The 15,712-nt window shown below is 35.7% G+C and overlaps 1 protein-coding gene across 1 annotated transcript in view; it reads left to right on the top strand.

The window, feature by feature from the left end:
* Positions 1-15,712, top strand: part of LOC138710436 (uncharacterized) — a 391,568-nt gene that overhangs the window by 190,600 nt on the left and 185,256 nt on the right. The window contains exon 3 of the mRNA XM_069841331.1: positions 12,849-12,939. Within this exon, the coding sequence (XP_069697432.1) occupies positions 12,849-12,939 (91 nt within the window). The remainder of the gene's footprint in view (positions 1-12,848; positions 12,940-15,712) is intronic.

Below are 15,712 nucleotides of genomic sequence, written 5' to 3'. Positions count from 1 at the left end.
CTGGGTTAACGCAAGTCACACGATGCGCAAAGTTTTACTTACTTACTTACAAATGGCTTTTAAGGAACCCGAAGGTTCATTGCCGCCCTCACATAAGCCCGCCATCGGTCCCTATCCTGAGCAAGATTACTCCAGTGTCTATCATCATATCCCACCTCCCTCAAATCCATTTTAATATTATCCTCCCATCTACGTCTCGGCCTCCCCAAAGGTCTTTTTCCCTCCGGTCTCCCAACTAACACTCTATATGCATTTCTGGATTCGCCCATACGTGCTACATGCCCTGCCCATCTCAAACGTCTGGATTTAATGTTCCTAATTATGTCAGGTGAAGAATACAATGCGTGCAGTTCTGCGTTGTGTAACTTTCTCCATTTTCCTATAACTTCATCCCTCTTAACCCCAAATATTTTCCTAAGTGCCTTATTCTCAAACACCCTTAACCTATGTTCCTCTCTCAGAATGAGAGTCCAAGTTTCACAACCATACAGAACAACCGGTAATATAACTATTTTATAAATTCTAACTTTAAGATTTTTTGACAGCAGACTGGATGATAAGAGCTTCTCAACCGAATAATAACACGCATTTCCCATACGTGTATTTATTCTGCGTTTAATTTCCTCCCGAGTGTCATTTATATTTGTTACTGTTGCTCCAAGATATTTGAATTTTTCCACCCCTTCGAAGGATAAATCTCCAATTTTTATATTTCCATTTCGTACAATATTCTGGTCACGAGACATAACCATATACTTTGTCTTTTCGGGATTTACTTCCAAACCGATCGCTCTACTTGCTTCAAGTAAAATTTCCGTGTTTTCCCTAATCGTTTGTGTATTTTCTCCTAACATATTCACGTCATCCGCATAGACAAGAAGCTGATGTAACCCGTTCAATTCCAAACCCTGCCTGTTATCCTGAACTTTCCTTATGGCATATTCTAAAGCGAAGTTAAAAAGTAAAGGTGATAGTGCATCTCCCTGCTTTAGCCCGCAGTGAATTGGAAAAGCATCAGATAGAAACTGACCTATACTGACTCTGCTGTATGTTTCACTGAGACACATTTTAATTAATCGAACTAGTTTCTTGGGAATACCAAATCCAATAAGAATATCATATAATACTTCCCTCTTAATCGAGTCATATGCCTTTTTGAAATCTATGAATAACTATGTACTGTACCCTTATACTCCCATTTTTTCTCCAGTATCTGTCGAATACAAAAAATCTTATCAATAGTCGATCTATTACGCCTAAAACCACACTGATGATCCCCAATAATTTCATTTACGTACGGAGCTAATCTTCTCAAAAGAATATTGGACAAAATTTTGTACGACGTCAACAAAAGTGATATTCCTCGAAAGTTACCACAGTTGGTTTTGTCCCCCTTCTTAAAAATAGGTACAATTATGGACTCCTTCCATTATTCTGGTACAATTCCCTTTTCCCAAATAGCAACTACAAGTTTATAAATTTCGCTATATAATGCACTTCCACCCTCTTGTATTAAGTCTGCTGGAATTTGATCGATACCTGGAGACTTGTACTTTTTCAGATTTTCTATCGCAATTTCGACTTCTGAAAGCGTGGGTTCGGGTACAAATGGCTCAGCAGTTTGTATTTCAATTTCGTCCCGATCATTTCTATTTGGCCTATGTACATTTAGTAGTTGCGCAAAATAGTTTTTCCACCTGTTTAGGACTGATGGAGAGTCTGCAAGCAAGTCACCATTCTCATCCTTGATCACGTTTACCCTCGGCTGATATCCGTTCTTAAATTCCTTTATACCCTTATATAAATCTCTAATGTTTTATTCTTACTATTTGTTTCTACCTCATTCAGTTTTTCCTTCAAGTAACCTCTCTTTTCATTCCTAAGTGTACGACTTGCTTCCCGTCTTTCATTGAAATAATTATCTCTCTTCTCCTTAACTGGATCCTGTAAGAATATCAATTTTGCCTGTTTACTTCTTTCTACTGCAATGCAACAATCTTCATCAAACCACGGTTTCTTTTTCTTAGTTTCATAATAACCTATGCTCAGCTCAGCTGCAATTTTGATACTATCTCTGATATTTTCCCACACACTGTTAACATCTAATTCTTTCTCAACTTCGTTGGAACTTTCTAAAGTGGTAAATTTATTCGAATGTACGGTGGGTCCCTATCATCATGGCATGGCGCGTCCTCAGGTTGCGGATAGAGGAGACGGCCTCCAGATATGGAGGGTAGCTGCGAATATATTGAATAAGCAGTCGTGGACAGCCGATAAGGGGTGGTCCTCCAGCTTGGGGGTTGGGCGAAGGGCTAACAACCCATCACCGTAAAAAAAACAGCTTGTTACGAATCCATACAATAAGCCTTGGAATAGGACTGATTCTGTAGCACGACCACAGCAAAGGAATAAGGTTTTGAGATTTGGCACTTGGAACATAACTAGTCTTTATAGAACAGGAGGGGTAACATTAGTACCGCAAAGTTTTATCATGATGAAATGAATGGAGAGAATTTCAACAATGTTTTCGTGAAGACCTTCCAAATCTTCCGAATGGCCAGCACTTCTTATCACTCTGTCCAAAGGAGTACTTGTACAGTGACACCCAGGAAATGTATAATGATTACATGACCCCAACAAAGGAGTTTAGGATTTGGATATGGTCTCCTGAAGTTACAATTAAAGGCGTCATACACGTAGGGCTGTCTTAACAACATTACACACAGTGGTCGAATTGGAAATAAATTACTGCTGGTATGTACAGGGACATCATTTTATTTTTACTTCAATCTTTATTGTACCTGAGTTTTTGAATGTACTTCACTCCCACCCCTTCTACTAATGAAGTTCCAGCTGTCCTCCACGCAGAATGAAGGCCGCATATAGTAAACAGCACTGAGTTAGTAGTATAGTACGTTCCAGAAATATGTTTGCGTTTTCCAGTGACGAAAGAGCTTTCAATATTGAATCATATTTTCGCACAGGTACTGTTCGTTTGCCTACGTCGCATCCCGATTTCCCCCACCTGCTTCTGCTGCGCCCCTCTGTAAAAGCTGGGCTGTCTTAGCTCTTTTCTGAAAAAAAAAAAAAAAAAAAAAACATTAATTTCTATTAGGAATTGGACGTTTACGTAATATTATACAACTGTTTAAAATAACTTAAATAAAAGGGCCTCATTAAGTAATTAACTGTCACGTGACTTCCTTTCTACGATCCTGCGGCATAACCACTTGGACGGACAGTAGATAGCATGCCTGAGTAATTTTATCTGTGCGGGTCGGGCAGAAGAGAAGATTGAATTTACAGTACGTGAGGTACGCTTTTATAAAGTAGATAAATAATTATTTCAACATGAGTTGCTAGTACGAAGGACGAAACTGGCAATTGAAATTAGACGCAATAGTCTATAATGCGATAATATGCACAAAAGAACTGAAGCCTGTTTCGAAATGAACGGCCACCATTTTCAAAAATGTGTTTAAATATTCATATTATGATTATTTTTAAATTTAACTTCTTTCTCTATATTGTACACTAATGTGCTGTATGCAGTATAATATACACTGCATAATGAATACGTTCGCATGGATAACTCAGTTCGTGAGTAAAAACACTTATTCTTAATACAGTACTGTATTTTGATTAAACAAAAACCTAATGAAAATTATCGAACTCAAAATCGCGATATTTCCTAGTTTACGTAAATGGATGAACTACTTTTCTTCCCTCCTATACCTAGTAAAGTGATTTTTTTTACGCCAGTATCATCGAACTACAGTCGTGGAAAGGGGTAGCAAACTGTGTTTCCGTTTCTCTAAAGGCATAGCCAGGTTAATATTAAAAATGTTAGTAAAAATAAAATGATGTCCCTGTACAAACTTGTGCTGTGTTACAACTGTTTTCCTGAAAATAATTAGACATTGTTCCCGCTTGCGAACTAAATAACACAATTCTAAATAAGACATCAAGCGCTACTGCAGGAATGTCGAAGACAGCGTACAGATTATGATGGCCCTGTCCTCAAAAGAATATGTTATAAACAAATACACTAAAATTAATCAGTTTGCTAAGAAACTGAACTCAACTGCATTCAACAGTGTTTCCAAAATTCTTGTAGATAAAGATCTTTGTTTTTTGCCGAGCACGAAGTGATTTTATGTTTCAATTTCATTTTATAACGTGTTTACAGGAGAAAGATGTTTGTTTTAACCACAAATATAAACTCATTTTTCGCTTACCACATCAATAATGCAAAATAAAAGTCACACTTACCAAATCCAAATAATAATAATAATAATAATAATAATAATAATAATAATAATAATAATACTGGCAGAGTTAAGGCCATAGGGCCTTCTCTTACACTCCACCAGGTCACAAAGTATACAAGCAGTGAAAATTTAACAAGAAGTTAAAGAGCAGAATACTAACATATTACAAAAAAAATTAATAATAATAGCATAATAAAATTGACACTAAACAACATGAAAATAATAGCATAATAGAAAAAAAGAAATTAAAATACATTGGAATATAGTGAAAGCAACTCATTTAGTACAAATAGTTAATGTGGAAAACATAAGGAAGAATATAACAAAATGGAATGTAATAAAATAATAATAGAAAAGAAAAGAAATATCGATATTTAAATAAAATTCACAATAAACAAGGGTATCATAATAAATTCATCTGGTGATCAAGAGAACAAAAAAGGGGAAAGGAAGGAAAAGAAATATATTATATATTTTTACAAAACTATCGCAGAGAAAAGGGCTTATAACTGAAAGGAATCTGAATTGAAAAAGTGCAATGTTAGTTTATTTTTGAAACTAGATAATGTCCGACAGTCTCTGACAATCCAAACCAGTGACACCAACAGCCCAACAAGACGAAAAGGATAGATTATGTCATGACCTCATGAGAATCCAGATAACAACTGGAACTAACCACACTGAACGTTCAATAAACCGATAAGTCACGCGATTGTCCTATTTTTGCGATTAAAATTTTAAATGATATTGCTTAAATTATTATCATTCAACAACCAAACTGCTAGAAGAACAAACAGTTAATGTGGTAGTTTTTAATTCTCTATACTAAGAGCGAAATCGACTTTATCAGCATTTATCTGAAACTTATTCAAATTGCAGACACTATTGTTACGTCACTTATGAGTTCATGACATGGAGGATGGAAAGGGCTCGACCTTGCATCGAGAAGTGTGGAGGTGAAGTGTGCAAAGATATAGAGAGCAATAACCATAATGAGCTAACGTACGCTAATGGTTAGCGTAATTGACTGTGTGTTCAGCTTCACTAAATAACAATCTACTTTAAATTTTTATTGCCAGTGTACTTTTGGCGTCTTATTTTACTTCCGGTATGCGATACCGCCCTAATTCGACCACTGATTACAGTCCCCAGGCAAAACAATGTACTGGCCCCTGTCTACACGACCACTCATTGGATTAAACATGTAAATTATCTATGAAATAAACTCATATTTATTAGTACGCCAGGTCTTCTTGTGACTGAATTTTTACAATAATGCAACTGCTTGAGAAAAGAAAGGAATATAATTTGCCAATATTTATAGCATTTATAGATTATGTTAAAGCCTTTGATAATGTAAAAAGAAATATAATGTGGGATATAATGAACCTACGAGGCTTTCCAAGTCACATAATAAGAGCAATTCAAAGCCTGTACGCTGAACAATGATAAAAATAAAAAATGGAAACAGACAGTCAACTACCAATGTAGAGATAAATCAAGGTGTAAGACAAGGATGTCCTTTAGCACCCGCTCTGTTTAACCTTTATATTGACGATGTCATAAGGAAATGGCAATATATTTTATCAGAAAAGTTTAGAGTTGATAATAGAAAATTACATACATTCCTCTTTGCAGATGATCGGGCAGTGATAGTAACTGACGAGGACAGCTTACAGAGAGCCATTTTTCAATTAGAGTTGCTGCTGAATATAACCTACAGATATCGCCAAGTAAAACCAAAGTAATGGCGTTCCATGGGAAGAATATAGTAAGAGCCAAAATAGTAGTGAATAACCTTTTAATAGAACAAGTAACTGATTTTAACTATTTAGGAATCTTCCTAGGAAATGATAGGACAAAGAATATTAACAGAAAATTAAACCTATTCCAACATATTTGTGGTACAATTAAGAGAACACTAGGAAGGAAAACCAGAAGAGAAACTCTACTCAAGTTCCATAACGTTTTAGCTTTACCTGTATTGATGTATGGCTTGGAATGCTGGACCCTTAATAAAAGCATGATAAGAAGAGTGGAAGCAGCAGAAATGAGATTTCTTCGATATGTAGTAGGATTTACTCTTTTAGACAAGAAAAGAAATGAAGATATCCGCAAAGAACTACAAATAGTCAGCATAGTAACAAAAATAGAAGAATATAGAAATAAATAGTTTGAACACGTCAGCAGAATGAATGAAGAAAGGCTGCCCCCTATGATCCTAAATTATAAGCCTCAAGGTCATAGAAGTCGAGGACGACCAACCAAAAGATGGAGTGATCAACTATACTTTGGAGCCGGAAGAGGCCAGTAATGATCTAATCCATGAAGGAGATGATGATTTATTAGTACCTCCAATAAAATCAGTGTTCTGACATTAGAAACATGATGCACAATAAAGATTAATCATTACAAAGATCTGGACAATACAGCATGAGCCCTGAACTTGTAAATAAATATTTCAACATAGAAAGGTACTTTGGTTGGCAAATCATACTGAGTTAACACAGACGCACATTATGCAATTACCATGGACTATTTATTATTGACCATGTATTCAACACAAACATTTGCGGAATTTACTTACAAAGAATTCCTTTATAATTACTGCCTTGAAGTCGATGTCCTTCAGAATGTCAGACATGCCAACTCTTCTCTACAAGTCGTAATTTTTCTCCTTCTACCGAGTTAGCAGGAGGAGATTTGAATGTTGAGCAGGGCATTTAGACATTCTGCGCCCAGGGCATTTTATATTTTGCCGCCCTGTTCTTTAATCGATTAATTGTAATGCAAACAGTCAACAGGGCCATTACCCCGAAAGTTTTACCAGTCATATATCTGTAGTGCTCGGGAAAAGTGACACAAGTCAGTTTCCACAAACATTTTTTGATAATTTATTTACAACTTACGGAATATCTGTTCGCTTGGAAAAAAAAAATACATAGGTATTCCTCCCATTACAATAATTCATACAGAAAAAAATCAAATCGACATAAACCAGTGTAAGTTGTCAATAAATTATCAAAAAAGATTTGTGAAAACTGACTTACGTCACTTTTCCCAAGCACTGCAGATATCATCAGAGGGATTGTGCTTTTGGAAGAATTGATGAAAAAATTTACGTAGCGCTTAACTTAAAGATGTTTTTTGCGTCGCGCCGCGTCTGAACATTTTGTCAGTAGTGGCAAAAAAAAAACCGGACGAAAACAGTAACCAGTTGCGTGGCTGTTCAACTGCACAGGTGGTTTCGGGTCCAAGGAATATGCACCGACGCTCTGGAGTGAACAAGGCTCCAAAATCAGCTACAAGGTTCGGTCCGGTTTTTTTTGCCACTACTGTACATTTTACTACGTTGCACTTAACGGAGGAAATAAAATGTCACTATCATTTACTTGGAAGGAATGGTGAACGGGAGAAGAGTTCGGGGCAGAGGAAGATATCAGAAGATAGACGACATTAAGATATATGGATCATATGCAGAGACTAAGAGAAAGGCAGAAAATAGGAAAGGCTAGAGAATGCTGGGTTTGCAGTGAAAGACCTACTCTTGGACAGAACACTGTGAATGAATGAATATCATTTACTGGCGAAGAATTATTGTTGTCTACTTTATCGGTATGATTTGAATCAACAATATTATCACGTAGCCTAAGTCAGAAGCAGTGGACACAGAGGTACCAGGTTGTTGGATGAACTTTTCGAATCGGTTTTCTTAAAAAATAATTATAGTTTTGGAATTTGTAAATTAATTCATTGTTCCGAAATCCCTTTCTTTTGATTATTGTTTACTTTATGCAGCACTTAGTTTAACACAACGGTAGGCTTGTTGATGACTTCCATTGATAAATAGGTACAGGCCAGTTACTTTATGGTGACAGCTCTGGCCTGGCGACGCAGTGGTTTGGGCGAGTTCACTGTTTGTTCGAAGGGGTGTTCATTTTAGTCTTCCCTTGGCTGCGGTAGCGGTCACATCTCGGGAGCGTTAGTGTGGGCGTACAGTTGCGCTAAGGACTTACTACACCACCACTGTCTTGTATATGGCAATTTAGTGTGTTTGTTACGTACATTTCATTTAGTTACTTAAATAGTTGTAGTGCTTCTGTTTTGTATTGTTTAGTATGTAGTATTTATTGTCTAGATTCACTGTTATTCTGTTTGTGAAAATGCTGCCTGTTAGAAGTAAACTGAAAGGTCGGGTATTGCATTCACAGTCGCGAGAAGTCGTGAGCAACGTGTAGCGCTTTATGAAGATAGCACCGGAAGAAAAAACCTAACGAATGTTGGAAAACTTGTAGCAGAGGTTACTGCTGTGTCTGAGAGCTGTGTTAGCCAAATAATAAGGGAGACTAAAGACATTGATAATCGGCGCCAAAATCAACTGTGGACAACTTTAATCAATCTGTCATAAGACGAACCAAAGCACGAGTTCTATATTTCACAGAAATAGCGGCCCACACTTAAATATAGGCCTACTGTATATATATAATTGAAATTGAAAGACTATCGACTTTCAGGGAGGTATCTCGACTTTGAGGAAAGTTATTTTGAAATTAGGATTTCATTGGAAAAAAAAACACAAAATAATCGCCAAATTGTGATGGAGCATCACAGCATTAGGGCCAAAAGTTTGCAGTATTTGAGGAAAATAAAGAAGTACAGAGAAGAAGGCCGCTCCATCTTTTACATGGATGATGATGATGATCATGATGATGATGATGATGATGATGATGATGGGTAAGGTAACAGTTAAGCACTGATGAATATTACCGGTATTTCCGCATGAGTATATTTCATTGTTAATTAGTGATTCACCGTTAAATATAGTGATTCGATTGCTGCTCATTGTATTTCCACATTAGTTTACTTCTTTAGTGTTTATTATTGTTCCGAACTGCTGTTGATTGTATTTCCATGTTAGTTTACTTCTTTAGTGTTTATTATTGTTCCGAACTGCTGGTTATTGTATTTCCATGTTAGTTTACTTCTTTAGTGTTTACTAGTGACTATTGTCCGAACTGCTGCTCATTGTATTTCCACATTAGTTTACTTCTATAGTGTTTATTATTGTTCCGAACTGCTGTTGATTGTATTTCCATGTTAGTTTACTTCTTTAGTGTTTATTAGTGACTATTGTTCCGGAGTATGAAGTGAACACAGTGACAGGAGCTCAAAATTATGCAGACGCTGCAACGTGCGGGAGAGACGTGAGACTTCATTTCTGATATGACTGTATTTCCCTCCCTCCATTCGCTCCGTCTCGGATCGGTCTCCCTCCCACAGTCGAACCTTCTCCTCTCTCGCGTCGACCATAAAGTAACTGGCCTGTACACTGCGGTGCACCGGTCGCAGAACAGGAACGCATTCGTCTCCAGCTGTGATATGGCGTTGTTTTAGTAGCATTTTTCGAGAGCTTGTTAAGAACTTCTTTTTGGCGCTAGGGGAACTTCATTTAAATTAACCAAAACTATTCTTCTTTCTCTTAAATTTTCTAATGAGGACATTAACAAAATTTGTCTAATGGCATTGAGAGATTAATTATCGATTTTACACAATCACATGTATAACACGTAATATTATTTTTTTACTTCATTTCATTACTCTTCATTGTACTTTCATCTCATGTTTCTCCGAAATCAAATTGTACTTATTTTAAAATTTTTCATTGTTCTGTATTCTCTCCGCAAATCATATTGTATTTTATTTTTAATTTAACCTCTGATTTGTATTCTGGATCCTAATGATTACCCGTAGATGTCGGCCAGATGTCACAAATTGTGGAATTACTAGTATTATTTTGTTTCCCAAGATTTCCACGTAGTTTGCACTCATTTTCTCTGTTACTTTAATTGTATCAACGATTTACACGTAATTTACATTCACATTTCATGTTACTGCGATTGTATCAAAGATTTTCACGTAGTTTTCTCTTGCTTCCGCTATTAATTTTATTGTATTGATTATTTTCACTAAGTCTCTCTGTTACTTTAATTGTATCAAGAAATTGCACGTTGTTTGTACTTAGTTTGTCTGTTTCTTTTTGACTGTTTGAAAAAGTTAGGGAAATGTTGCCTATATCGTATCACTTTTCAGTCTTTCTCTATTTATTTCGAAATGGGAAGGAATTTGAATTGCATATATTGTTAGACATTCGGATAGTACCATGAGACACAAAATATATATATATTTTTTAGATTTTTTAAATTAATTATCTAATGTTTTTAAAAGGCATTTTTATTAATTCTGCGAGCGGTACGATTTATGCGCCCAGTTTCCTAAATCGTACCTAAATTTGCTTAAATCATATCAATTTGTAAAATATACATAAAATTCTCAAAATAAGAACTACAACAGCGGCAAGCTACCTGACGTCTGTTATAGTAAGTTCAGAAAGTACTGTATATGTCGAACCAATTCCTCTTCTATTTCCCGTGGAAATGCTATATTCATCCCTTTGACGAATCTATTTGCTGGACGTTCCAGACCTCTCTTCACCTTGCCCATCAAATGTCACTTGAAAGTCTGTTTTGAAATTTCATACTTACGGCAACATTCATTCAATCCCACTGCTCCGGATCGAAATTCATCCAATGTCTTAAGTAAATCACTTGGTTCCCATTTTCCGTATTCTCATTTGCCCATTACTAGTCAGAAAGAGTGAAATTCAAGTAAAATGAGTAAGACAACAAATTCCTTTCATATATCCATTTATTTCATAATTAATTAATAGTAAACGACAATTTTTTATAATGTAAATTATTTTTATGTAATATTCATCACTTTTGTGGAAAACAACACAGCATAAAATAACTTAACATGTTGCACTTAATTGTAAACGATACAAATCTCACTCTTTATTGCAATGTGTTTTATTAAACTGATGCGTTGCTTTCTCAGCATTAGCCATCACTTTTCTTGGTGGTTCAAATGTGTGGTATAGCTCAGGGATGGCCATTTTCATGGTCAAGACAGATGTTAACGTACAATCCACATTCAATGAAGGTCTAAAAGCTGTTTTATTTTTCCTTATCATAGAAAAAACACGTTCTTCGTCAGCATTAGAATATGGAATTATCAAAACCAATTTTGAAACCTTAGGTAGGTTCTTGTACCTTACTTCTCCATTTGCTAGTTTCATCTGAGATAAATATGCCCATTCGGTAAATGTACCGACTTACTTACACCTCATCTTGGAATTCAGCATTTTCCCATACATCTTCAGGGATACTGTCTTGTTTTAAAATTTTGTAATCCACAAATACGTGAGATTTCAGCTCACGTACATGTGAGCGTGAGATCAGTCTTAAATCCGTGTCTCACGCACAATGCTTCTTAATTATCTATTCTGAAATTTAAAACTATTATCCACCTAACGTTAATTGTTCACGTTGCCAAAATCGTACTGGTACGATATGAGCAACCTTTTAAGGATATGATTTAGGAAACTAGCACTCCTAGCAAACTATTGAGATTATAACCTAAACAAAGCTGTTACAGTGACTATTTTTAACGTTTAAATAATGCAATCAATCTTATATGTTAGGTGTAATAAAAGACATGCATTAAATTAACTCAATATTTCAATAATAGTTTACGAAAGAGTAACAAAATCTTATATGAGAAATCAGAACTTGCTATTAATTACGATTTAATACAGCTTTTGTCTTGGGTGATAGGCCGGAAACCGGACGAGTGTCAGTATCTATTTGTATTTCATGAAAAATTTCCGAGATGGTTCCTGCATGCAATAATTTCCTCAATATTAATAGTGGTACGATTTCGGCGCCGGTACGATTTAGGCTACTTTCCCGTACATCTTCACCATGTGACGAAGAACATTTTGTATTTGACAGACGGAGAGCGAAATTCGGTTAATGTCTTACTTTTACTGTATCAAATACTTGCAACGTTGTAACGTTCGTCGTTCATCTTTATTATGTGAAAAACAAATTCTTTGTACTTGAGGGACTGTAAGCAAAGTTCCATTTATTTATTTATTTATTATTATTATTATTATTATTATTATTATTGTTATACTGAATTGTAGGTCAGTCGGTTATCGACATTTCACGAAAATGTCTGGAGTTTGAAGTCAACAGATTTTGTGAAATTTGTAAGGAAAAAGGTCCAATGGGTACACTTCTATCCGAGTATTTTTATTTTTTTTGGTACTTTTGTTCCATTATTAAGGAAAGAAGATAGCCTATCTTTCACATGAAAATTAAATTCTGCTATTACAGCCGTAATTGTGTCATAGGAAGTGCTACAATTCCCACTTCATATTTGTCCCAAGTTATAAATGAAATTCTTCCCAGTTGCGATCGGCGAGCTATCTCACTTGTTGTCATAGGTAACTGAAAACGCTAAAAGTATGGTTTTCATTTTCTTCGTCGCTCTTTTTAGTTCAGTTTTAGAAGAATTTTGCAGCTCCCATTGGTATAATTAAATTTAATTTTCTGCTCGTACATTAACATAAGGCTGGTCAGAAACTTGTGAACGAATGATACTTACCCTACAATCAGCTGATAGTGAAAACACTACCTAGAGCTATGCATTGCAAGTTTAACTTTCATGTTGCAGATTACCTGTCGGCTGTGATGGATCTCGATCTGCGAATGCGAGTGGGTGCAGCCATCCTGGCAGAGAATTACGCCAAAAACCCCAACGAATGGTAAGTGCTTTCGACATGCATGTGAATGCATTTTTTTATCTAGTGTAGGATATAACGCCGCACTTCGATTATTGTGACGTTTTGTTAAGTGACCTAAGTTCTGAATTGTCAGTCAAGTTACAGCGAGCTCAGAATATGTGCGTCAGATACGTGTGCAACATCCGACGGTATGATCACATATCACCGTCCTTCGCAAGTCTCTCGTGGCTCCGACTTAAAGAACGTAGAACTTTACACTCTCTGTCTTTACTCTTTCGAATTCTGCACACTTCAACACCAAATTACCTTTCGTCTCGTTTCTCTTATCTATACTCTAACCACGATGTAAATACCAGATCACTTATCTGTGGCACGCTAAGTATACCTCTTCATAGAACATCTTGTTATTCATCATCTTTTACAATATCCACCTCGCGTCAATGGAATTCCTTGTCACAAAGTATTAGGGGCTGCAAGACAATAAACACCTTTAAGAACAGCTTAAAAGATAACCTTATTAGCATTTCACTCCAATCATACTGATTTAAACTATCACTGACTACATTGTTACTTTTTTCTTTAGACATCATCCTGATTGTGCTGTATTTTAATTGTCTCGTAATAATCTCTTTCTATTATCTAATATTATTTGAAATATATTAACATTCTATGTATTTTAGTTTAATTCTGCTACACAGTTTATTTCAGTGTTTAATTAATAGTTCATAGTATTTTGTTGTTTAATTTGTAAATAACTTTTGTATACATGTAACTCTCATCTCAATCAAATTGTTGGATTCTTTGTAAGTTCATGCATATGTATATACACTTTTTGCTGGTTGAGTGGAAGAGAAGGCCTTACGGCCTTAACTCTGCCAGCTAAAATAAATCATTATTATTATTATTATTATAATTCTGGGGGAGACAGCCATGAAGGTGAGAAGACCAATCGCTCTCATTTTTATTCTAATCATCTGTTTCGAATAAAAATCGGTTTGCCGCCAGATGTTAATTAAACGAAGAGATTGTTGCACCTGCCAAAACGTAAGGTTATTATTTCCGAGTTTTGTAGCCGTTCGTGAATTTATGAGCAAGCAATAATTTTACATCTCCTGAAATAACAATAGAGAAATACTGCATTTTGTTAGGAAATTTACTGGAAATATTATTAAAGAGGTAAGGCATTGTTAAACATTCTTTCTTAACTGTATTTGTTCTCTTCACTGCTGTCAGATTTTATTACGCAGTATGGCCATCTCTCCTGTAATAATGGGAGATATGGCCAGATTTTTCCGGGATAGATGGCCTACAATTGAGGAGTATTATTATATCAAAGGTATCGTTATTTCTAGACGTCGACAGAATATAAAGCAAAGCCCTGCAGCCCGGCAGTAAGTTTGGAATGAAGATGACTTACACCGTGCTTTTAAAGCAGTTAAATATGACACTTCTGAACATTGCAAGTCTCCAGGTATTGATCAAATTCCAGCAGAATTAATACAAGAGAGTGGAAGCGCATTGTCTAGCGAAATTTATAAAATTATACTTGCTATTTAGGAAAAGGAAATGGTACCAAAACAATGGAAGGAGTCCATAATTGTACCTATTTTTAAGAAGGGGGACAAGACTGTGGTAACTTTCGTGGAATATCACTTTTGCTGACGTCGTACAAAATTTTGTCCAATATTCTTTTGAGAAGATTAACTCTTTATGTAGATGAAATTATTGGGGATTATCAGTGCGGTTTTAGGCGTAATAGATTCACTATTGATCAGATTTTTTGTATTCGACAGATATTGGAGAAAAAGTGAGAGTATGAGGGTACAGTACATCAGTTATTCATAGATTTCAAAAAGGCATATGACTCGGTTAAGAGAGACGTTTTATATAATATTCTTACTGAATTTGGTATTCGCAAGAAACTAGTTAGGTTAAGTAAAATATGTCTCAGTGAAACTTACAGCAGAGTCCGTGTAGGACAGTTTCTACCTGATGGTTTTCCAATTCACTGCGGGCTAAAGCAAGGAGATGAACTTCATCCTTACTTTTTAACTTCGCTCTAGAGTATGCCATTAGGAAAGTTCAGGGTAACAGCCAGGGTTTGGAATTGAAAGGGTTACATCAGCTTCTTGTCTATGCGGATAACGTGACTATGTCAGGAGAAAATCCACAAACGATTAGGGAAAACACAGAAATTTTGCTTGAAACAAATAAAGCGATAGGTTTGGAAGTAAATCCCGAAAGACAAAGTATATTATGATTATGTCTCGTGACCAGAATACTGTACGAAATGGAAACATAAAAATTGGCGATTTATCCTTTGAAGAGGTGGAAAAATTCAAATATCTTGGAGCAACAGTAAGAAATATAAATGACACTCAAGAGGAAATTAAACACAGAATAAATATGGGAAATGCGTGTTATTATTCGGTTGAGATGCTTTTGTCATCTAGTCTGCTGTCAAAAAATCTGAAAGTTAGAATTTATAAAACAGTTATATTACCGGTTGCTCTGTATGGTTGTGAAACTTGGACTCTCACTTTGAGAGAGAAACAGAGATTAAGGGTGTTTGAGAATAAGGTTCTTAGGAAAATATTTGGGGCTAAGAGGGATGATGTTACAGGAGAATGGAGAAAGTTACATAACGCAGCACTGCACGCATTGTATTCTTCACCTGACATAATTAGGAACATTAAATCCAGACGTTTGTGATAGGCAGGGTATATAACATGTATGGGGGAATCCAGAAATACATATAGAGTGTTAGTTGGGAGACCGGATGGAAAAAGACCTT

This window comes from Periplaneta americana, chromosome 12 (assembly GCF_040183065.1).
Source record: "Periplaneta americana isolate PAMFEO1 chromosome 12, P.americana_PAMFEO1_priV1, whole genome shotgun sequence".
Lineage (NCBI taxonomy): Eukaryota > Metazoa > Arthropoda > Insecta > Blattodea > Blattidae > Periplaneta > Periplaneta americana.
The sequence above is the reverse complement of the archived record's forward strand: the minus strand, read 5'-3'. Positions and strand labels throughout refer to the sequence as shown.